At 38.1% G+C, this 24,104-nt stretch overlaps 3 protein-coding genes across 3 annotated transcripts in view; 1 reads left to right on the top strand and 2 right to left on the bottom strand.

Annotated features, from left to right (window-relative positions):
- Window positions 1–147: 147 nt before the first annotated feature.
- Window positions 148–669, bottom strand: LOC116178162. Its single transcript, XM_031497573.1, has 2 exons — window positions 598–669; window positions 148–543 (listed from the first exon to the last, which is right to left on the bottom strand). Exons 1-2 carry the CDS (start codon window positions 649–651, stop codon window positions 160–162), a joined length of 438 nt encoding a protein of 145 aa, XP_031353433.1. The 5' UTR covers window positions 652–669; the 3' UTR covers window positions 148–159.
- Window positions 670–800: 131 nt separating this feature from the next.
- Window positions 801–1,426, bottom strand: LOC116178161. The gene is made up of 2 exons (XM_031497572.1): window positions 1,316–1,426; window positions 801–1,268 (listed from the first exon to the last, which is right to left on the bottom strand). The coding sequence occupies exons 1-2, from the start codon at window positions 1,361–1,363 to the stop codon at window positions 840–842; spliced, it is 477 nt and encodes a 158-aa protein (XP_031353432.1). The 5' UTR covers window positions 1,364–1,426; the 3' UTR covers window positions 801–839.
- Window positions 1,427–13,708: 12,282 nt separating this feature from the next.
- LOC116179490 (potassium voltage-gated channel protein Shaw-like) overlaps window positions 13,709–24,104 on the top strand; it is an 80,087-nt gene continuing 69,691 nt past the window's right edge. Inside the window, exon 1 of the mRNA XM_031499285.1 lies at window positions 13,709–13,728. The gene's annotated coding sequence lies outside the window, so the exon portion shown is untranslated. The remainder of the gene's footprint in view (window positions 13,729–24,104) is intronic.

The raw sequence follows: 24,104 nt of genomic DNA, 5'->3' as shown, positions 1-24,104 counted from the left end.
AAATCAAGCATTTCAAATCCGTACAATAAAATCTGGTGTCAAGTCACAAATCTTGTTGAACAAATGAATAAAAACGAAGGACAAACGCAAGATAAATCAATTAGTACAAAAACACATCTACGATCAATTTATACAGATAACCGAAAAGTGGTTAAACGTTTATTTAATATAGGTTTCCAGTTCAGTCATTACACAGTTATGATAAGCGGCCATCCTCTTCGGAAGCGCTTCTCCCTTCTTACCCTTACACAAATCGAACCATCTTTCGGACAGCTCCGGTACTTTGTCATCGCCGATCTTTCCATTTGCGACTAACCGAACACCTTCACCGAGTTGCTCAATAGCGAACGCCCGGTCAAATTCTCCATCCTTATCAAAAAATGGAATCTTTCGAAGACAACATTCCAAAAATTTGAAAGTGTCCTCATTCCCCAAGACGAAGTGAAATTTCTCGTCGTAAATGGCCGATAACGCACTTTCGTCAATATTCAACTCTTGCATGCACTCGAGGGTTGATTTTTCTGATGTTAGGCTAAGGGAAACCTACAAATTTATTATCCATCATGCAAGTGAAAACTTGAAGTGTAATTCAAAAACCTGAAAGACGAATAGTACGAGTAACCACAGCACCGCATTTTTCCACATTTCCATTTGTAGATTAGCTTTCTCAATACTAAAACTAAATAATTATATTTTTCTAGCAATATCTCCTAAGTGAAAAGGTCTATAGCAAAGTTCAATTTCTTGAAATGATACTATACCCGATAATGATGATAAGAAAATGTAATAATACTAATAAATAAACAAATCGCATGTTTTAATTGATATTTGTTTGGTATTTAATTTACATAGGCCATAGAATAAACCTGGGGTACCAACTTCGGCAGTTGAATTATTATACAATCGTGGAAGTCGGCAAGCTTCTCCACAGGGTTACTGCCTTTGGGAGTGTTACACCGGTTATATAATTTTTGCGATAGATCGTGCGCCTTGTCTATGTCAATTGCGGTCTTAGCCAGAATTGGAATTATCTTAGCAAGCTTCTCAGTAATGAGTTCTTTGTTTAACTCGCCATCTTCCTTGAGGAACTGGAACTTGCGAAGGTTACATTCGTAGAATTCCGTTGCGGTTTGAGAGAGTGGACGTATTACGAGAAATTGTTCGTCGAAGATACTGGAAAGTTGAGTACTACCAAGGCTTAGTTCCTTCATACACCTTTGGTTTACGTCATCTTCCAATAACTCATTTGGTATTTCAAAGGGTGTACCCTGTAATAAGCACATTGACGCCTTAACTTCATCAAGACCATAGATACCTGAGTAATCCAAGCGATCAATACGCAAAGCGCCAGGTTCTTAACCATCGTCGACGAATATAAAATCTACACTTGATTGGGTTTCGATCATGCTTATTCACTATATTTGTGTACACATTATGCAATCACCTGATAATATGATCTCCTTATTTTGATGTAACGCATTTGACAAACTTTAACTATGGTCGCAGATTAAAGGGCACAGATACTGATATTTAGCGTTTTTAACTATAGCGTTAGTAATTAATTTAAGCAGGTTCGGGAATTACAGTTCGTTGCTCAACACACGCTAATTTTTTTCTTTTGCAAAAAACACATCACTCATCAGTTATGTTCCTTCAAAAGTATTAGTAGTAGCTTAGTGTAAAGAATTCTTGCACTATGGTAGTAGGCAGATTTCACGGTTACGATCCGCAGTTAACACTTTATAGCCATCGGGCTTTCAAGAGCTGGTACTAGGAACCATGAAAAAAGGTGGTCTCATAAAATTAATACGTAGAGCTTAATTTCATTTTTGCTACATCAAGCAATTTCACAACCCCTCACGGTTCGGTAAGTGGGCATGGGTGCCTGGGGATCCCACTACCCTGGGTAATTTAATAAGTCATGGTCGAGTCCGTGTAACAACAAGTGGCAATCGACCTTTCACCAGAAAATCGTGGAATCAGAAGTTGACCAAATGTCGTACTCCTCGGGAGTCTAACGTACGGGAGAATGCAATACTCATTTTATCACGTTTGATAAGTTACCGAAGAGTACGCTTTTGTTAATACTCTCGTCTGAATGTTTCCGCATCCGTTCAACCAGATTAATTGGAATTTGGTACCTAGCTCCTACTAAACTTTTTTAGGTGAAAGCCACTAAAAATAGTGGTTACTGAACCCCATTAGTACGACGAGATGATTAACATGAAGCTGATGTTCTGATATGTGGCTGGTGTAGTGTAAGAAGTACAATTTTGGGAGTTTGTAATATAGTATATGATATGGGGAAGGCGTGAATAATGGATAGAAGAAAGGAACTGGGAGAAAATAAAGAATAGGGTACATATTATGGAAAAACCAATTCGCGAAGGTGGATAAGGGGCAACATTAGGCATATTAACAGGGGTAAAAAAATTTGCTGTGCACACCTGCACATACGCGATTCTGTCCAAAACGTTTCAGTTCTTCCTTTTATGTATAAGAATACGTGTACCAAATAAGAGTACAGACAGACATACCTTTAGAGCGAACGACAGACTGATAACATTGAGATTTTGTTTTGATTTGAATTGCTGGTGCTTCAAAACGTGTCCCTCCGTCAAAGAAAGTGGCGATCATTTTTGACCCCAATGAAATTCCTCCCTTACTAACGTACGGCTGGTAAAAAGAGGTAAGGGCCAGAACAGGGAATGAAGGAAAATGTGTAAAAATGGGGAGAGGACCACCGGATAGTAAGTCAAGACGAAGTGTAACGAAGAGAAAGGAGAGGATGGAGAATATAATAATAATATAATATAATAAGTGAAATGTGGAGGTTCGGGCAATACACATGCATAGGGGGAAGAGGGATATCAGTAATTGATTACATACCAGTAATCGAATACGAAATAAAAGAACTTAAGGCAGGAACAAGGATCGAATCGGATCATGAGCGAAAAGTATGCATTTTATTAAAAAAACTGTGAAGAACAAAATCGTTCCTTATAAAAAAAACAAAGAAAATGGTTTTTTAATACTTGCTGTATGACCAATACGAACCGAGTTGTGGCTTGTTAAAGGTTAGCTCTTGTTCGTCAAACGCTAAATTAGAAAGTTTCACAGTCAAATAACAGCAAAACTAGGCAATTTTCGAGAAAAACTTGTAGAATTTTCTTTAAAGTATTTAAAAAAAACCTTTCTTCTTTTTTTTAGAAACAAACTTTAGCATAAAAATTAAGTAAGTTACGTTCAAAATAAGGTAGATCTGTACTTTTTTCAGCGAAAAAATCAGCGCAAGCCACCCCCTAATTACCACCCTAATTAAAATTAGTCCTTCCCCTTTTCCAGTTTTCTTTAATTACGTATTATTAGTACACTCTAGAAGTGTGACCAGTTTAGAAGACTTAATTTTGAAATAATTCAAGCTAAAAGTGAAAAACGAACTTCCGCAATTCTGTGAAAAACGTCCTGGCATCTAATTGTAGCATTTTTAATTCCAAACATTTTCCTCGCCGGGAATTTTCTGTACGACAAAAATTAAGTGAGATATAGACGTTTAAAACTTGTATTTATATGGGAGCACTACCTTGTTTTACCCCTTTAAGCTCACCCCATTTTAAAACTCTTAGTTTTAAAGGGATTCAATGTACAGAGCTTTGGAGCTTTTGCAAAAACCTACAAAATGGTTTTTTAAATACACTTTCTATCATAAAAATAAAGGAGTTATGATTAAAAAACGAATCACAATTTTTTTCGAGATATTTTGAAAGCACAAACCGGAGCATGATTATCTACATGACCGGTCTACATTTCGTATACAACAGATTAGAAACTTTTATACACACTTACATCCGTTCCATACACCATCTATATACAGGGCGATTCACAAAGAATATCACTACTTTTAAAATCTGAATTTTAATTATAGCAACAAAAATAATAGAACCATGGGTTATATCAAAATGAAGAATATTAAAGTAAGTTTTTTTTCACTAAAGAATACGTTCACAGATGTTCAATATGATATCGATATGATTATACGTGGGCGGCTGTCCGGAACTATTCCCTTTGCACAAATACGTAAACACTCCTTCTCTATGAACTGTTTAATGTTTATATCACCGTTGGATATTTCATCATCTATCATCTAAGAGGTTGAACAGCATACTTTGTTCGAAATGCACACTGAACAACTGCCGTCAATAATAGATTATTAACTTTTTGACGGTAAATACATTTTTTTATCGAACGACAATAAGGGTTGATTTTAAGGGCTAAAATATTCTGAAATAATGTTCCAAAACCTCTAACAATCATTACTCAACTCATATAAAGCAAATTTTACTCACATTAAGCTTTAATATGTAGTTTTATGAGTTTTGGCAATGAGGGGTAATTCTCACCCCTAAAAAATGAAAAGCGCCCATCGGCAAAATAATTATAGGTTTTGAAGTGGAGGGTAAGTTGAACTTATCCCAAATTTTCATGCAAATCGATGCATTTTGAAAGAATTGCCAGCTTTTATAATATTTTAAGTTTCGTTTCCTGGACTATAAAGGAAAAGGAAAAATATCAAATGTATAAATACAAAGACAAAGGAAAATACAGCAATGGACAAATGACACCGTGGAGACCTATAGAGAATGACATTTGGAACATACTAAATAGAGAACAAGAGAAAAGCATAATATACAACTTCAAATAGAGGGCTGGAAACAGCACTTTAGTGGGGTACTACAAGTAAATCAGAAGAAAGAGGGAGTAATAGAGGAAGATGGATAGAGGTGGAGGAGAACCAGGTATCAAAACGGGAATCAGGAATTAAAGAAACTGAAGAATGGGAAAGCGACATGGAAGGCTGAAATAGGAAATGAGGCAAATATTTTCGCCACAGATAGTATCCAGGGGAAAACTAATACACAAGATATCACTGCCGAAAGAATGGGAGGAAGGGGTAATAGTGCCGATTTACAAAAGGGGCGACAAAGACCGTATGAAAAATTGTAGGGGAATCACGATAATGACGACTGTGCACAGAATAAGTGCGATGGTGTTGAATGAAAGGTTAGAAAGGGATGTAGAGAAGAGGAAAATGTTAGAGGAAACTCAAATGAGACTTGGAAAAGAGAGGAACCACCTATAATTGTATGTATGTGCCACGCAGAGTGGCTGAAAAGGAATAGGAAAATAGGGCGGAAAGGTGGAATCGATTTTAAATGGATTTAAAGACCACGTTTGACAGAGTAAATAAGGAAAAAGGTATGGAAAATGATTTATTTATTTTTGGTCCTTATTTTTAAGTGGGAGGGATTTCAGCTGCTTTACCAACCCAACCCACTATACATTAAAAAATATTCATGCCCGAACCCGGATTTGAACCAGGGACCTTTAGTGCCGCAGTCGAGCTTCCACGCCACTTCCACTTTGTAGCACGTTGCAGAGCTATTGTTAGAATAATCTATTTCTTGGTGTATCCATTGCAAGCAAACGGCCAGATTTTTTTACATTTGCGCTTTTTAACATTGAACTTCAAGTACGTGTTTTGTGCTAGCGAAGCATATGGATTTTTCCTTTAGTTGTTGGACAGTCTGGATATGTAGCTATGGAATATGATCACATTATTTTTGCCAAAGTTTGCATTCACAAATGTCTTGTAAGCGTCTACCACATCGCCATATGTAGCTGGTTGAGGCCACACTACACGGTGTAATCCTCTATCAAAGATATACATGCAATCCTGTTTGGGAATAATATCCCCTTCTTTGAAAGCAGTAGCTTTGTAACTTTGTAACTTTTCTCCTAGACGATATTGTTGGAATTTAACCACGAAATTTTACCCAGCAGTGCGTATCGATTTTCACTTTCTTTTTCTACCAAGAACCGTATCAGGTTACACTTCATTAAAACCAAGAGCTGAGACATTATTTGAGAATGCATGGAATTTTAATTGCCATCATCTGTATTTTATTAATCTTTGGCAATTGGATTTAGTACATTGAAAATTCTGGAATAAAAATCTACACATTTTGGCACACAGATTATAACTGCAAACAATCGGCAATGTGGGTAGCTTTAAAGCAATATTTGCGAACCTTCTGTGAACATGCTTTATCAACAGTACGAAACGACATTATTCGCATTATAGTTTGGAAACCTAATAAGTAGAACAATGCGGCGAGGTATTTAATTATGGAATTTCCATTAGTTATGCAACAACAATCCGACTGTAGGTAGTACATACAACACTTTAAATTGCACATCAAATTTTCATCCTCGCCCACATAAAGCCTTTATTGCGTTTTATGTCTCGAAATTTTATGATTCGCGTTCGAGTAGATTTACTTCGCAAACATTTGCGCACTCAATAAACGGGGAATACGAAGACACGGCCGTGTTTTGATTTAATTATGGAAATAGGTAACTTAAAAACAGTTTTAGTTCAAGTAAACATGCCGCATTTTCAATTTTGTTACGCAAATAAATCGATCACGTTGTGGTTTTATAAGTGTTCCTGTTTACATAAGCGAGATTTATTGCTATAAGGAATTTTGGGGAGATTGGTTTATGATAGGGAACTGTCTACCACTGGTGTATACGGGAATCTCAAGATGAACAACAACGATGTTAAACGTAACGGAAAAGGTAACGCTATATCTTCGCTTCCCTTTGGCAATAATTACCTTTTGTATAAACGGGCTTTCCTTTATAAACAACATACTCACGGCTCTACCATTATATATGGGGCGTTTAGTTTCATACTTTCATTTTATTTGCACCCATCCATAGAAATGCTACTATTTTAGGTAAGTACGTATTTTAGTAAAAGTTCGCGGTATATCTTTTAGGTTAAACAAAGCTCATAACACATTATGGACCGGGATAGGGATATTTTGATAAACACCGAAAATAAATCTTAAACATTAAAAGAAAAATCTGACATTAACATTATCCGGGTGGCACAATGGGTTCTAATAAACACAAATTATTGATTGACAATGACAGAAATTTATTCCGAAACAAATTAAATGAAAACTAAAACAAAATTACTGAAATACAGAGAACTTACGAATCTTATTTAAACAAATTACCTGTTGAACAGCTATTAATATTACAACATTACAATTAGATTAGATAACCCTAGCTGTGAGGGAACGCCACTTACGCCGAAAATAATGCGCACATCGTTGACCAACTGCATCTCATTATCAGCACCAAAACACGTCTGTTAATTACATTACGTCCGATAACAAAGCTTCTTATCGCAAACAACCAGATCTCCCTTACTTAAACACAAATGATACAATTACACACAAAACCAAAAGAAAGAAATAACACTGAGGTACAATTCAAGTAAAACGAACCAACTCTGTCTAAACACCCCAAAAAAAAACCATTTAAAGTATTCTTTGTGGAAGAGCCTTTAAGAGTATGAGCCTTCATTACTAAGAACCTTTAGGAGTTCTTAAAAATTCTGTCAGAAACTAAGAGCGTTTAAGAACATTTGAAAAGTAATTGATAACTACATTGAATAACTAATGTCTTTTCTGTATGTGTTCTTAATAGTTTCTACACCTCTTTACTAGCTTGTAGAGTCTCCAACAAGCCTTTAATGATTGTTTCGAATATTTAAGGGTTTGAATACATACATATTGAAGAACTTTAAAGTGGGAGGGTCTTTAAAGGTACTCGTATTTAAGGGGAGAGGGTGCGAGGGGAGGACGGTAGTTGATAGAAAACAATTTGTTTTGTTGAAATCTTTAATTAGAATACCCCGAAAGATAAAATCAGCTTATAACAATTTTTCACAAGTAGTTCAATACTGCTGAAGTGGTTCGACAAACGGAAAAGTGGAGAGATAGACAAAACGCAATGAACAGCAATAAAAATATGCGCTAAATATTTTGAGATGGCAAGTGGCAATTATCCTACACGTTTTCAATAGGAATGATAATTCTTACTACTGTAGCGAATACTCTAAAGCGACAACGGGGCGCCGTCAGATCGCCATCAAGGCGTCATTAAGTCGGTAAAGGATTCGTCATTTGCGATAATGAATGCAAGTGCTTGTAATTCATGGAAATCTGATACGCCTTCTAGACTTTTCGAGAAGAATTACTAGTTGCTATATAAGCAAATTAAATCTTATTTAATTTGAGTTCTAACATCGATGCTGATGTAATAAATACTCACATTCCTGGTCGTTTGTTAAATTGGAGTACAAGTAGGTGATAAATAACAATGAATTGTTGTAGATCAATATATTTAAGAAACGTTATAAAATTCATTACTAATGAATAAATATAAATCCTTAAGTATGTATACGTTACAGTAGGTACCATAAGTCAGCAAATGATGACGTATGGTAATTTGTATAAAATTGTAGGTGGATTACAAAATGATTTTGAAAAAAACCAACAGATTATAGAAGAACTAAGTGAATATCTCTAGAGATTTTACTCAAATTCTAAAGGAACGCTATTAACTTTGAAAATGTTGCCAATTTAAAGATATTTTGTGATTGTTAGGAGATTCCTAACGAACCCCCATGGAGTGGTGCAGAGATTCTGTGTTAAACTTGAGAAGACGATTGTAACACTCAACAAAATATATTGGAGAGGCGGATTCACGAATGCTGTTTCCAATAACTTCAGTATTTCAAAAACATTTCATTATTTTAATACAGCAAATCTAAGGGACATAAGAATAACAATTTTGCGTGCCAATAAATAATATCCAGCGCGATAGTGACATAAGAATTTATTTCCCCTTCTTTCTTCACTCATAACTTGATATTGGCGCAACAGGCACGCTCTATTGCAAGAACACAATCGAAAAGCCAGAGCGAATATCAGCTTTCATCCACTATTCATACTAACGTAGAGCACAGGCATGTACAAGAACAATACCTCGCATTTTCTATTTTTAATTCTCATTTTCCGGCTTTATGCTAGAAAACGTTACTGAGAAATTCTTTTGAAATTATATTCCCGTTCTGTTACAGAATTAGTTAGAAGTTTTCTAAGGATTCAATGAGTAACGTACAAATTGAAGTCCTTTGACCGATTTCTTGACTTTAGCTAACCGAAAACATAGAACAAAAAATGGGCCTACCTAAGATAGCGACAAGAGTAAAGCTGCTGTAGCCCACCCATATTTATGGAAGGTAAAAATTGCGAATTTAAAAGATTTATTGTTTCACTTCCCAACTTTTTTCGCTCTGAAATCACGTTCTCATAAACCACTTATCCTTGGAAATGGAAACTAGTTGCATTTATATATTATAGTGAGGCCTACGATGTGTATCGTAGGCCTCGATTATAGTCATTAGCTAGTAATGTAGCATTAACATTTAATAAATACTATACAGTGTTTTTATTCAATGATCTTAAACATTGCGACGAACTTCGATAGTAAGTCACGCACAAATAGCGTGAAAAATTAAATAAGCAATAGCGAAATAACGACAAACGTAGCGGCAATCGGCAGCAACCTGAGGTTTTGTCGGTGGTACGGACGGACGGACGAACGGACTCGAGCGCCACCAACGGTACGGCCTTGCTGCTGGTCAAGGCTACTGGTGAAAGTGGTGGATGCTAAAACAAAATTAAAACGCACACAGCGGGAATAGTAAATAATCGTGTTCGGTAGCAGTATTTACGAAGAAGCTAATGCAGGAAACCGAAACAATGTCCTCACCTTACCTTACCTTACCCTGCAATTAATCTTGTGGCAACGGAGAGCAGTCTTGAGTTGTCTATGAAAACGTTCTACCATTCTATTTGCCTGCGGGTGGTAGAGGCTGTCCTTCGCATGCGCTTAAATTCGGTGAGGCTGTTTTCTGGAATAGGCTGGCCTCGAACTGACGTCCTTGATCGCTCGTCACGTGTAGACGAATGCCGAATCGGGCGCTTGAATAGACTTTTTGGTGAATCACCGCCATCTCCGCTTACCCCAGAACTGGATTCCGAATTTGCGGACCTGCACGCTGAACTAAGGGACTCGCATCTCTCTTCCCGCATTCACCCCGAAAAAAGAAGCAGCGCCGTCCGGAGTACCACACTTGAAGAAAGCCACCCACGAGCTAAGGGTAGACGAGGGGCATGACCTACCCGCCGAAATGAGCGGACGCCTCAACGAGTTACCATCTTCCAGCATCCTAACTCCAACCTGCTATGAGAGGAACTGCCATGCTGGACAGCGATGCAATCGAGGAATGTGACTCTGCTTGGGCCTCGTCAAAGTCAGATGGGTCAACCCGCCAATGTGTTGACCAACACAGTCTCCGATTGTTATCCACTACAAAAGATCTGCTGTCCGCAGCAAAGTCCCGCTGCACCAGTACCTTACACTTGGGAACAGGACACTCCTAAATAACCATGCGTCCCGAAGATAAGGATAAGACCGTCTTCGTGACGTCCTTTGGGCTGTGCCGCTTCAAACGAATGTTCCTTGGGTTAAAAAAAGGCCTCAGCCAGTTTTCACAATCTTATGGACCGCTTCCGCAACGGGATACCGGAAGTGCCTCTCCTGGATTACCTCGACAGCTATATCCAAGGACGCCGAACAGCACCTTATGAATAATGGAGCAAGCATTTCGGCGACTGGAGCAGTTCCAACTTCGCGTTCGCCGGCAAAAGTGCCACTTCGCCTTCCAACATGTTAAATACCTGGGGCACATCATTACGCCCATCAGCCATATGGTCACGCCTCGGAACGTAAAGGAAGTCATGACGTTTACACATGCTCATGGTACCGCCGTTTCGTGCCCGGATTCTCTGGACTGACTCAGCCCCTGACTAAACGACTTGCACAGGAACGGTTTCGAAAGTTACAATTCTGTTTTCAGTAATAGGTGGACAATGGTCAAGGAAGTAACTGATTAAATTTTGGTCATTTGGATTTTCTGTCCGGTCGTCCGTCCGTCCGTCGGTTTGTGTACATGATAACTCGCGAACGGTTTCGAATTTTTCAATTCTGTTTTCCGTAATAGATGGACAATGAAAAAGGAACTAACTGATTAAATTTAGTCGTTTGGTCTTTTATTTATTTGTTTTTTTATTTTATTTTTACTTTTATGTTATATATATCCATGACCGAATCCGGATTCAAACCTGGTACCCTTAGTACCTACCACAGTCCAGCTTCAATTGAACTGCGCCACACGGGTCGGCAATTCTGTCCGTCCGTCTGGGTACATGATAACTCCGTCCGCTTGTGCACATGATAACTCGCGAACGGTTTCGAATTTTCCAATTCTGTTTTCAGTAATAGGTAGACAACGGTCAAGGGACTAAATGATTACATTTTGGTCAATACTCATCAACCGGAAGTAACCTTGTCATCATAAATTTTCTTCTTCGAACTCCTCATCTTACTGCAAATAGTGACAAAAACCAGTTTATGATTTTGGACTTTCTGTCCATCCGTTCGTCTGTGTAGAATGTAGATGATAACTCGTGAACGGTTTCCAATTCTGTTTTCAGTAATAAGTAGACAATGGTCATGGGAGTAACTGATCCAATTTTGGTCAATACTCGTCAACTGGAAATGACCTTGTCGTCATCATAAATCAAAAAAGTGGTGTTATATACGTTTATAAAACGAATGGTAGAAAACGGTTATTTCTATACGTATTAACAACGTAGAAAGTTAAATCTATGGTTTATATGTCAATAAAAATCCTGTTTTAAACGTAGGTATGAAATCGGTCTACACAAAAATGTATACCATACTAGCAATACTATATAATACCGAATTTATCCTCTCAAGGCGCTTTAAAGCCGTTTTTAAACGTAAAGTGTGTTTGCTGGGATTGCCCAACCACACACAGCCGACGTGCGAGGTCTGCTAAGTACCATCGACCTCCCTACACGGTCCGCTGCAGACATCCGACAAGCCCAACTCACGGATCTCGAAATCGTCCAGTGCTTCAAGAGAAAAACCCAGTGGATCTCTCTCGATGGACAGCCAGTCAGAAGATATTGTATCGATACTCTCCTAAAGCCGAATCCACTCAGCAAGTCGTCCCAGGATAGTACCGCGCAGACATACTCAAGGAGTATCATGACGCCCCGACGGCAGGACATTATGGAGGACATCGCCCCCATACCCAAACTTCCGTCGTCGTTCCGTCGCTTCCACCAGGGACCAAAGACAGATAATCCTCGCGAAGAACTTCATCCCGATTATCGTCCCAAAGCTACTACATGTAAAAACACCATACGTCTAGTACGGCTAACGAAAGAACCCGTTCAATACCGCCAGAAAGAGTACGCCAGCAAGACCAAACAACCAGGTCCAACATTCGGTCCAGGAGACCAAGTACTAGTAACCTCCCACGCCATCAGCAACGCAGCAAAAGGAGTCACATCCAAATTTAACCCCCGAAGAGACGTGTGGGATAGGTGATATTACAACAGCCCAATAGCCATGAGCGGATCCACATAACCCAGGGGTTCCTCCTGAAAAATACCACGTCTCTGCACTACAACACTATAAAGGAAACGACTCAGCAGAACCTATCGGACCAATCCGAAAACTGGGCAGGCCACAAAAAAAGAGAAACTAAATCCTGTCTCCATCGCCGAGACGACGTTGGCAGCCAGAGGAGGAGTCTGTAACGTACCAAGGTTTAACGAATGAGAGCGGCATTCGCATTCATTCCTAGCGCTTCAAGTGACCACCTCACAGATTACCGGCCAACAATTTGCATGGACAGGATTAGTATTCAGGTAAAGTGTTACTGCCACTGTCATGGAAACGAAAATTTCCAAACTTTAATGAAGAATGAAAATGAAGGTTTAATGAAGGTTTACCGAAAACATTGTTTATCAGAGTACCAGCAGCAGTCGTCCATGAAATTCTTATCAAAAACTGTGCAGGAGAAGAAATGCCTTTGATTGTGTCTGTTGGTCTGAATTCCTCTACGGAATATTTTACCAAAGTTTAATGCATAGCGCCAATACACTATCATTTTCTTCTTCCAATTACATTACCAACGGGTAAAAATCATATCCACATAAAGAATTGAGCAGCTGACAGAGACCGCTTTAAATAATTGAGATAAAACGTTCTTTGTATGTGGTCCCTTTTTGGAGAGTGTAGTCGAAAGTTTTGAATGAGCAACGGCAACCGAAGGGAGCGCTCGCAAATTCATTGAACTAAAAGTCTTTCTTTTAATGCATAGTGCAGACACTGCAATGCAGAAAACTACCCTAGCGCGACACTGCATTAGAAATTAAAATTGAAACGCTAATATAAGAGGAAAGGTTTTGATGATCAAAAGCATTTACGGTAGCTGTGCTCAAAGACACTTTTTCACGTGATGGACAGATCGTTTTAGTCCAATGCCAGTTGTTTTTTATTTACACCTTCATGAAAAATTCTCGTGTTATTTGCCTTGTACAAGATGTCAATTTACGCCTGCCATTCGCAACGCCGCCGCCAGCAAAATGAGCCGTAAATTATTCAGAAAGCAAGAGAGTAAAATTTCAAACTTGTTGGAAGACGTTCTCGATATCGATAATGGTGCGCTGCAAATTGCGATACGAAAATAGAACTAAGACGAGAAATTCCAATGAATTTAAATCAACGAGCCGATAACGTCATTGGGAAACTGTCTATTGATGATGCAATGTCTCATCTCAAATCGATCCCGCTTGCGTTCCCGACCGCTAATCCTCTTCTCTTTGTTTTGGCTCGCAGACAAATGTACTACCTACTTCAAACTCGGTAAGTGAAATTTATATTTCCTATAGGAAACATCAGTTACGTGAGCAAAAATTAAGCATGCGAAAGTATAGATAATTTCCCCAATGGAAAGAAAAAGCAACATCTGCATATTCATTGGGAAGTTATTACCTTTCCGATGCAATTGGATGTAATGGCGTGGAGAATAAATTTTGCGATTGCAATTTAAATCAAAATGGAGAGTATCTGTTTATTTACCATATTTGATACCTTTGGGTGAAACATTCAAACCTCGGAATACCTATACATAATATACCAAAACGAAAAAAAATCCCTTTCTGTAACTTATTCCCTCCCCCACTTTTCTCCCATTCTTCTCATTTTTTTTGTGTTTTATTATCTATTATGTTCACCCTCCCTCCTTTTTTTAATATTATTACGAACTGCCTTTCTTCATCCTTTCTACCGATCTGATATTAGATCTGCATCGTCCTCTTTCTCAACACATTCTTTACAATAAATTTCTTTCCTCTTCTCTATAATCTTTCATTTCCACATGCACACTGCGAATTTAATATTCTCCCATCATTCTTAAGTATTTCGACACCTACTCAGTTGTCACTCGATCCCTTCTAGTTGGGTTTTCTTTCATAGTCTTTGGGTTTTGTTTTCGGATAACGTTAACCGGCTGGCCGGAATAGTTTTAAAGACTGATTAATTATGTAATAAATTAAATGTTACACTTCCTAGTTGAAACGGGTGGCCGTTGTGTCAACGGTTTTCTGTCAAAGCTCGGAAATGGTGTGTCGAAATAAAATAGCCCTTCACTTATTTTATTCCCCTTGTGGAATGTAATGTCGATTGATTCTTAGGATGTTACGTTTTTTTCCTCACAGTTTAAATACTCTCTCATTTAGTATTCTTGGCCCATCTACGTATTTCCTTTTTAAAGCGGTTTAGTTTAGATGTAAGCTATTCATGTAGTAGATTGGTTAATTTTTCAATTTTTCCCCGCTAAAGACCATCCGATGTTTCATTTAGAATAGTTCTTTGTCTCGCCGCCAGAAGTTATGCAGATGTCTTCCGTGATACTTTTGAATATATCCCTTCCTTAATTTGGCCTTGCATACAATATTGTATTTTTCCCTTCAGAGAAGATCTTGCCTTCATATTGGGTACGTGCAAATTTTTCTCGTTACTCCATTACTTTTTACTTGACTTATTGTCTACCTGAATAAGGGCTCTTGGTATTGGATATCACCATATTTCTTTGGAGTGTTTCACTCTATTTCTGATGTACTGTGGCTGCCCCATTGAATACGCTTTGCGGATATATATTTCTAAGTAATTAGTGTGAGGTATGTACGGATATGGCTCAAGTATTTTTGTAGGACTTTATCTTCCCTCACAGTTTCCGAAGTTTCTCTCATAGTTCGTTTCTGGATTACTTTTTCGAGATTATCTACCTGGACACTATAAGTCGACATCAATTGGGAAATATTTGAGCCGATCTTGACCACCATACCTTGGAAAATTCCACCGCCATCTTGCATCAAATCAGTCACGTGATTCTACCTATATTACCTGGTGACCTACTTAGATTTATTTTAGTCTGTTTACTGATTTAGTTAATTGCTTTTGAATTGTAAATTAGTTTAGTTACCAAGACCTAGTCCGAAACAGATATCTACGAGTTTTAGTTACGTTATTATTTGTGTCACTCATTTACATTTTGAATCAATTTGATTACGTTTGTTGCATACGAATTTAGTTATTTGTGCATCGTAATGTAGTTAACGTCACTTTCATGCCTTTAGACACTGATTTGTACAGACAATAATTCATTGTCAATAAAAATTTTGCTTTCCCTAGTGTAAAGTCATTGGAATTATTGATTCTTATTTAGTATTAATTACGGTTTTGGTATACGATTTACCCTAGTGTCAGAAGTTAGCAATTGCTACCGCAATATTTTGTGGCGTGCTACTCACAATTCCTGTCGTTTGTTTGATTGTGTTGATACCGTAAATAGATAAGGCAGAAAAGCGCCCTTCTGAGCTCACAAGTCCGTTACAATCAGAGTTCAAGGGTAATTTTGTTATTTTTCGAATTTTCTTGGATAATAACGTTTATTTACATAATGGTTTTCGGTACAATCAACTTGTAATTATCCACTACATTACGTACATACGTTTATTCTAGGTATAGTTTATTCTCGGTATATACTTGCATTGTAGAATCGGCCCTTAGTCTGCCTTGTTTCTCCTTTCGGTAAGCATTCTCTCACCTCTTTTTACATTTACTAAAGACCAAGTGCTGCCTATCCGGTTTTTTTTACTGTATTTCCTTTTTGCTTCATTTTTTCGTTCGCCTATCTTATGGTAATTTTGTTACGTTCTCTCAAAGTGAACGTAACAAAGGTTCTAAAACACTCTACTTTTCTTAAAAAAGAACTGGCATTCCAGTTTCCAAATAAAGTCGACTAAGGTTTACCTAGCATACGTCCATTAAAAGGAATATTCCGAACGATTCAAACAACCCTATTGGAAACCAGTTGAACCTTTCGACCAACTCGCAGTACTGCGTCAATCGAGTTCGGAATCAAAACACCATTGTAGGTAACGGTAGTCTGCAGGCCTGTAAACCCCACAAGAATTGTCGTTGCGGCTGGCCAGGCAAGTAAGCAATCATAACTTAATACAGATCAAGAGGTCTTGGGAAAAATTAATTATGAATTAAACGAAAACCTATCTGGTGATTGGAAAATCAACGGAAAAAGATAATTATGGTTTTTGATCTGGAATTTACAAGAATAATGAACGAATGAACCGATCTGGAATACACAGGAATACGTATGAATTCTGGTCGATTGGTGAGCTCTGGTAAAGGTATCGGGAAAAAGGTAATTAAATTCTGTCACTGTTTGTACTCACCCTTTTCCCAGTATCTATCCATTCTTTCTCATAATGAGCCCTGTGATGTATCAGAAACGTTAATCTTTCAAAAAACGTTATTTTGCGTTATTTCGTGTGGTCACAATAAAGTTTTCTACAGATAACCTGCACGTTATTCTTACGTTTTCCTTTGTTGCAATTATTTCTGTATTGTTCAGTTACGTCAGGAGTATTATCAATCTCACTTTTCTGATAGTCTTCACTCCATTACTGGTTTACTTAATTTTCCCCTTTTTCCATCAGCTGTGGCGTTTGTCTATATCTCATTTTTAAGACCTTCACTGCCACCTTTCCTCCATTTAGTCGATCTAATTAGTGCTCTACTTTGTTTTTTTCAACTCCCTGCCAACCTGGAGGATTATTTTCGAAATAAACAGTTAGTTCGTTGCGTTTGAATTTGTATTTCAGTGTTTGGTTTTCCTTTTAGAAGTTTGTAATTTTATCACTTTTAAGTTATTCAATTTGGTAAAAACTAACTAAGACACATCTGGTTAACTATGCGTACTGTATGAGAGGTCTTAGTTATTCGTTTGCGATAAGGAGCGTTTTTCGGACAAAAGTTAATTGATTTCAAAGAAATTCACTTGTGGAGCTGATAACGAAGACACAGGTGATTCGAAAACGTGCCCGTTTTTTTTTCTTTTTAATTGCATAGACGGCTCGACTATAGGTTCCAAAATTAGCGTCACAGATATTTGGGATCTCTTTCAAAATAATCAGAGACAGCCTCGCTTATGCTTCATTCTTTATATTTAAGCAAAAACAAATTAAACATGGACGCTCGAAATATCTCTACGTCGCCGGAAATGATAAAGCACCTGCATCGTTTATCTCGCAAGTGGCATTGTTTGTCGAAAAACCAATTAATCCTTGTTTGATAACTGTTTTTTATCAACACCTGACCAGATAAAATTTTAAATTCGCGTAAAAATTTCGATTCAATTTTCCCATAGTTACCTACTCGTTAAAAATTTCTTACACAAATTCTAAAACAGAGCGCCATTTTTTGCGACTTCTTCTGAGACACATACTGCTTGCTCTTACCATAGCACATCCAATTTTAATCGCAGCCAACATGATTGTACCTTTCTCAAATAAACGTTCACTGAATCTTCCCAAGAGGGTTCTAAAGGAATCCATAAACAGAAGTTACGAATAGAGTGAATGAAGCATGGCGTCGCTGACAAGGTATTTCTATTTCTTTTCGTCTTCTACACGTTTTATCACAGATACAAGGAGAGGGATCCATATGATGGGGTACCTGTGCCAAGAACACGAATATCGAATACTGCCTCAATTTATGACTAATTTTATCAGTAGCTCTTGAGGTGACACGTTGGCATCCAGTCGATAGATTTTCTAGAGAGGGAACTGATCTGCCAGAAAGAAACGATTCCGAACTAATCTTGACCGGTAGAAACCAAAAAATGTGTAGCCATCAAGATCAATACGAAGCCATTACGCCCAATAGTACTTTAAATCGACTCCTCCTTTAATATTTCACTTAGTTCCCTTAAAATGACCAAGGATTCCTTATACTCTGCTTGACGTCGCCTTGTAATGTCGAAGTTTAGGAAGAGGCATTCTGTTACGGAGTATCTTATAAAACCAACAATTTTCAAAGTCCAGAGACTCGCTGAGAATAAATCACATTCTTAATGTCTTTGGTTTCATTGTACAAACCGATCGATTTTAATATTTTAACGCAGAAAAACCAACGTGAAACGTAAATAATGGAAACACTTTGGAAATTGAAGCAATTCATTTCGCTTTTAATGATCAAAGCGCCTGCCTAGTGCCTATACGTTTTTGGAATTCTGAAATAGGGGAATGAGTCTTATATTTAACTACAGAAATGAATATTAAGGGAATTTGCATTTCATTACGCTATCTTAAACGTTCTGCTCCTTCAAGATTCCTTACTCCGGTTTTAAACACAACCTTCATCACAAATTTTCGTTTACTTACGGCGAGTTTAAGTTTGAATGTTAGTTTAAAATTCATGTGTAAAGTTTTGCGTTTAATAACAGGGTGACAAACTTGAAAATTAGGTCGTATTTCCAGAGAGCTGTAAGTCAAAGTTAAAAAGCGATGTTGATCAACGCTTCGGCCGTATCGAGAAATTAAAGGACTTGACAATTTTAGTGTTCCTAATCCTGCTTAACGCCTTCAGTTACAAGAGACGTTCTGCAAATCGGTTAAATTATACGAAGACTATCCATTAAGCTGGGAAACAAATCTGTACACATGCAGGAATGTTCTGATTTTCACTGAGCGCAATAGTGACATCAGTTACTTAACGAGCCTCAAAGCAGCTTTGCAGATATTCTTAGAAAGATAATTCGATGTGACATGCCCAAAGCCAGCTGAACTCCTGGTTAATGGTGGCATTTCGATAATTCTGCAACTAAGTTTACGCAGTGTGTTCAAACTTTGAATCGTTGACGTAGGTTCGTTTGGTCTGAGACCCTTGGTGCCTCGTTCGGCGGGATGAACTCTAAATCTCTATGTCGTTACCCGTTACCGCACTATAATCGCCAAGTCTCTGGTATTCGGGGGTTAATGTTGGAAGATTTTGCCCGGTTTCCTGTATAAAAAGCAGGACGACATTGTATTTTTTTGAGATTTGGGATTGCTGTGCTGTCGCGACCTAGGTTAGTTTGCAAGGAGAGAGTTTTCTGTAGGGCTGACCTGTCGTCACAGTCGGGGCTTAAAAGGTTTTTTCAAATGAAACCCGCTTCATTTTTTTTGCTCTAAAGAAGACCAGTCAAAAGTCAAAAATTTTGAAAAATTTTGAATAACCTTTGATGCTGGGTATAGGGAAATGTGGTATCAAATTACTTAGATGTAGATTTTGAAAATGTAATAAAATTGGGTGTACTATTTAGAATAAGAAAGTTGCTATCTACATCCGATAAAACCGGTAGGGAAATGATCATGACAATATTTGCTTCGGTAGATCATACAAAACTATGTTGGTATGCACATTTTCAGATTTAAATTATTAATGGGAGGTTGTGCAATGGCTGGTCGAATGAATATCATGGACGCAAGTTGGCCCAAAGCTATTTGTTACATGTAACTGCAGATAACGTCATTATATCTGTATCACACTCATATAATTAAACTTATTACCACACCAGTGCTTAAACCTCAATTCTGCGAGTGTTATTGTCTGAGAACAATTGTGTACCAACTTTTAAGAATGCGGTTTTTCAAGTAATAACTGGACCTGGAAGAGTTTTTCCTTGGAATGTAACAGGTTGTATAAGCTTCGCAACTTCTAATTGCAGCTGTGTTATCCTTCAATCGTTTACTATCGAGCTTAAGGATCAACTGATACCGACCTTGAATCGAGGCGCGGTTTCTGATATGTTAAAGCTTGCCAAACTAAGAATCATTCATAACCATATTCATACTATAAGATCAGAAGCATTCCTTCAATTGACCCATTTAAAAGAGTTGTACTTAGATCACAATCATCTAGTGTCACTGGAGCACCACTCCATCGAAAATTTACGGTCGCTGCAAGAAATTTACGTACGCCACAACGAATTGAGCACATTAAGTGCCGGCACCTTCGTCAACCTTCCGAATCTTTCGGTGCTTCACTTAGATAACAACAACTTGAAGATCTTCAATCAGGAATGGTTTTCGTCCACGCCGAATTTGAAGAAGATTGTTTTAAGAAACAATCAAATTCCCTTCATTGGAAAGGATACCTTTAAAAGTTTGCCCAATTTGGAACAGTTATGTTTTGGAGGTAATAGGCTAACACATCTACATCCCCAATCGTTCAATGGACTGCATCAGTTGGAAGAACTGGAACTGGATAATAATCAGCTGTCCAAATTCGACCTTCTACTTGGAGAGTTGTCGAAATTAAGCAAATTACAGGTAAATCACAACAAGTTCATCTACTTTCCTGTGTCAGTTTTAGAGATTGTTCGCGATACGATGACTCAGTTGTCTGTAAACGCCAACCCACTGCAATGCTCGTGTGTCGATGAACTGGTGGCATGGGGAGGAACGTACAAGGTAGACGTCACCTGGAAATGCGAAAATAAAGAATTATATTGTTTATTTCCATTATCTGGGGAAACGGATTGTGCTAGTCGTTCACCAAGTGAGTTTAGCGTGACCTATTTAAACATTTTCGGGGAAGAGTGTTTAACGTATTAGTTTAGTGATCTACTCATTTAAGATAATACAGATAGCTTAAATTGCATTTTGGTAATTCCGCATCCCATGAATCTGTATACCGTCGATGGGCAAATAAAATAAAACGTGGTTACACCAGGTGATTTAGAGCCACCAGTTTTGTGAACCATGTAAAATATATACATATAAAAATGAATAAAGATGATTGTTAATTCGGACGAGACATAGTAATTCTTGTAAGTATAAATTGGTGGCGTTGCTCAAGGGATAGGTGTGTTCCCATTAGTGACACTAATGGCATATCACAACTGAAATCGGATAATTTTAGAAAAATAAGTCAGCAAATCTTTCTTTTACTCTTCTTCCATTTTGGAACGACCCCCTTTTCATAAGTTACTCATGTTGTACGAGTAGTATAACTCATGATGCCGTTTGGTTTCTCAGCATCTACTTTCCATTCCCTTGAAGTATACCTGTAGGGTATTTGAATCTTAGACACCCTCTTTTGAACCCCAATTTCAAGATCAGGAACTCACAATGTGAAAACCAAGTGCGAATATCTCGAGACTAGAATTGTCGGAGGAGGGCACTAACAAATGAGGGTCTGGGGGGTCCGTTAACTTGGCCCCCCCACTGAGAGATTTCATAGTCGTATTATTTTGAAATGAATGCGCTCGTTATGCGCTCATATGCGCCACCGATAATAACTCTTGCGCCATTATCGTTTTTTAGAAATCCGAAAAAACATTGGGGGGGGGCCAAGTGAACGTAGCCCCCCCAGTACGTATTTTGTCCCTTGTAACTAGGTCACCTGATACATTTGGTTATGCGCTCAATTGCGCCACTTGAATTAAAGCTAGCGCCATTACGGTTAAGCCGTGACAAATTTTCAAAAAGTGGGGGGGCCAACTTAACGTTTTTAAAAGTTACTTTTTTTTAACATCTTTTCATACGAAATTGTACTCTCAGGTATGCGCTGAAATGCGCCGTAAAAAGATATCTTTGCGCCATTATTGTTTTTTGGTTATCCTTAAATATATTTGGGGGGGGGGGGCCAAGGAATCCCCCATAACGCATTTTGCTACCGGTATTTGTGCCACTTGATACATCTGGTTATGAGCTCAATTGCGCCACTTGAATTAAAGCTAGCGCCATTACGGTTAAGCCATAAAAAATTTTTTAAAAAGTGGGGGGGGGCTAACTTAACGTTTTCAAAAGTTACGTTTTTTAACATGTTTTTTCTACTACATCGTACCTTTCATCATGCGCTAAAATGCGCCGTAAACAAAAATCTTGGCGCCATTATAGTGTTTCAGAAACACTATACAGGGTGTTTTTAAAAATTTGTATTTAGGAGTTACTCCGAAGGCCGAATCGATGTAAAATATTTTCAAAATGGACGCACTTCCGGAAATAACTTTTGAAAACGCTAAGTTAAACCCTCCACTTTTTAAAAATTTTTTATGGCTTAACCGTAATGGCGTAGCTTTAATTCAAGTGGCGCAATTGAGCTCATAACCAGATGTATCAAGTGGCACAAATACCGGTAGCAAAATGCGTTATGGGGGATTCCGTTCACTTGCCCCCCCCCCCAAATATATTTAAGGATAACCAAAAAACAATAATGGCGCAAAGATATCTTTTTACGGCGCATTTCAGCGCATACCTGAGAGTACAATTTCGTATGAAAAGATGTTAAAAAAAAGTAACTTTTAAAAACGTTAAGTTGGCCCCCCCACTTTTTGAAAATTTGTCACGGCTTAACCGTAATGGCGCTAGCGTTAATTCAAGTGGCGCAATTGAGCGCATAACCAAATGTATCAGGTGACCTAGTTACAAGGGACAAAATACGTACTGGGGGGGCTACGTTCACTTGGCCCCCCCAAATGTTTTTTCGGATTTCTAAAAAACGATAATAGCGCAAAAGTTATTATCGGTGGCGCATATGAGCGCATAACGAGCGCATTCATTTCAAAATAATACGACTATGAAATCTCTCAGTGGGGGGGCCAAGTTAACGGACCCGCGTCTGGGAACGTCAAGACGAATATCTCGAGAACGCAGTGTCGGAAGAGGGCACTCACAAGGGAAAATGGAAAGTCTGGACGAGACACATCTATTGGTCGAATCAAAGCTTTGTGTGCGAATATATAGCAATAGTAGCGTCAGAGCTCATATAAGAGCGATTAGAATGTTTGGTTGTAAGGTATCAAATGGTGACGTCAAAATGAATACTTCGAGAACGGAGTTGTCGGAGGAGGCTCGGGAGGAGGGTACCTATGAAGTAAAAAGAGAACGTTTGTACAAGACATACCTAATGATGTCAAAATGAATACCTTGGAAAGGAGTGTTGAAGGAGGGTACTCACAGTGCAAAATAATAGAACATCTATTGGTAACGTCAGTTTAATAACTGCGAATATTTCGATAACAGAGTGTCGGTAGAGGGACAGGGAGTCAGAAGGAAAATGTAACTATGACATGGATGAAGTAAATATAAAAAGTAAATAGTTCGCAACGGTAATAAGAATCCTATACTTTTTTTATCAAAGAAATTTTAAGTTAGGTATGATTTTTTTAAATATAAATACGTGAACATTTCGAAATTGTTATTACTCCTTTTATTTGCTATCCAGCCGAATTAAATCAACGTCAGGAGCTATATGCGTTATCATTTTTTAGAAATTTGAAAAAGCAATTTGGGAGGGGTCAAGTGAACGTAGCCCCCCCCCCCAGTACGTACTTTGTCGCTTGTAACTAGGTCACCTGATACCATTTGGTTATGCGCTCAATTACGCCACTTGAATTAAAGCTAGCGCCATTACGGTTAAGCCGTGACAAATTTTCAAAAAGTGGGGGGGGGGCCAACTTAACGTTTTTTTAAATTTTTCATACGAAATTGTACTCCCAGGTATGTGCTAAAATGCGCCGTAAAAATATATCTTTGAGCCATTCTTGTTTATTGGTTATCCTTAAATATATTTGGGAGGGGCCAAGTAAACGGAACCCACATAACGCATTTTGCTAACAGTATTTGTGCCACTCGCTCAATTGCGCCACTTGAATTAAAGCTAGCGCCATTACGGTCAAGTCATAAAAAATTTTAAAAAGTGGGGGGGGGGGAGGGCTAACCTAACGTTTCCAAAAGTTGGGTTTTTTCAACTATTTTTTCTACCACATCGTACCTTTTATCATATGCTAATATGCGCCGTAAAGAAAAATCTTTGCGCCATTATAGTGTTTTAGAAACACTATATAGTATATAGTGTCCAAGATAAGGATGTCTATCATGGGAATCTCGGTA

This window comes from Photinus pyralis, unplaced genomic scaffold (assembly GCF_008802855.1).
Source record: "Photinus pyralis isolate 1611_PpyrPB1 unplaced genomic scaffold, Ppyr1.3 Ppyr1.4_LG8, whole genome shotgun sequence".
NCBI lineage: Eukaryota > Metazoa > Arthropoda > Insecta > Coleoptera > Lampyridae > Photinus > Photinus pyralis.
This window is presented reverse-complemented; position numbering and strand designations above follow the sequence as displayed.

What these genes read in the sequence shown, in the direction of transcription:
- LOC116178162 (XM_031497573.1), bottom strand. Translation starts at nt 651, where the DNA reads ATGGAAATGTGGAAAAATGCGGTGCTGTGGTTACTCGTACTATTCGTC. An exon ending in TCGTACTATTCGTCTTTCAG is followed by an intron (nt 544 to 597) that starts GTTTTTGAATTA and finishes ATAAATTTGTAG; the next exon opens with GTTTCCCTTAGCCTAACATC.
- LOC116178161 (XM_031497572.1), bottom strand. Translation starts at nt 1,363, where the DNA reads ATGGTTAAGAACCTGGCGCTTTGCGTATTGATCGCTTGGATTACTCAG. An exon ending in TGATCGCTTGGATTACTCAG is followed by an intron (nt 1,269 to 1,315) that starts GTATCTATGGTC and finishes TGCTTATTACAG; the next exon opens with GGTACACCCTTTGAAATACC.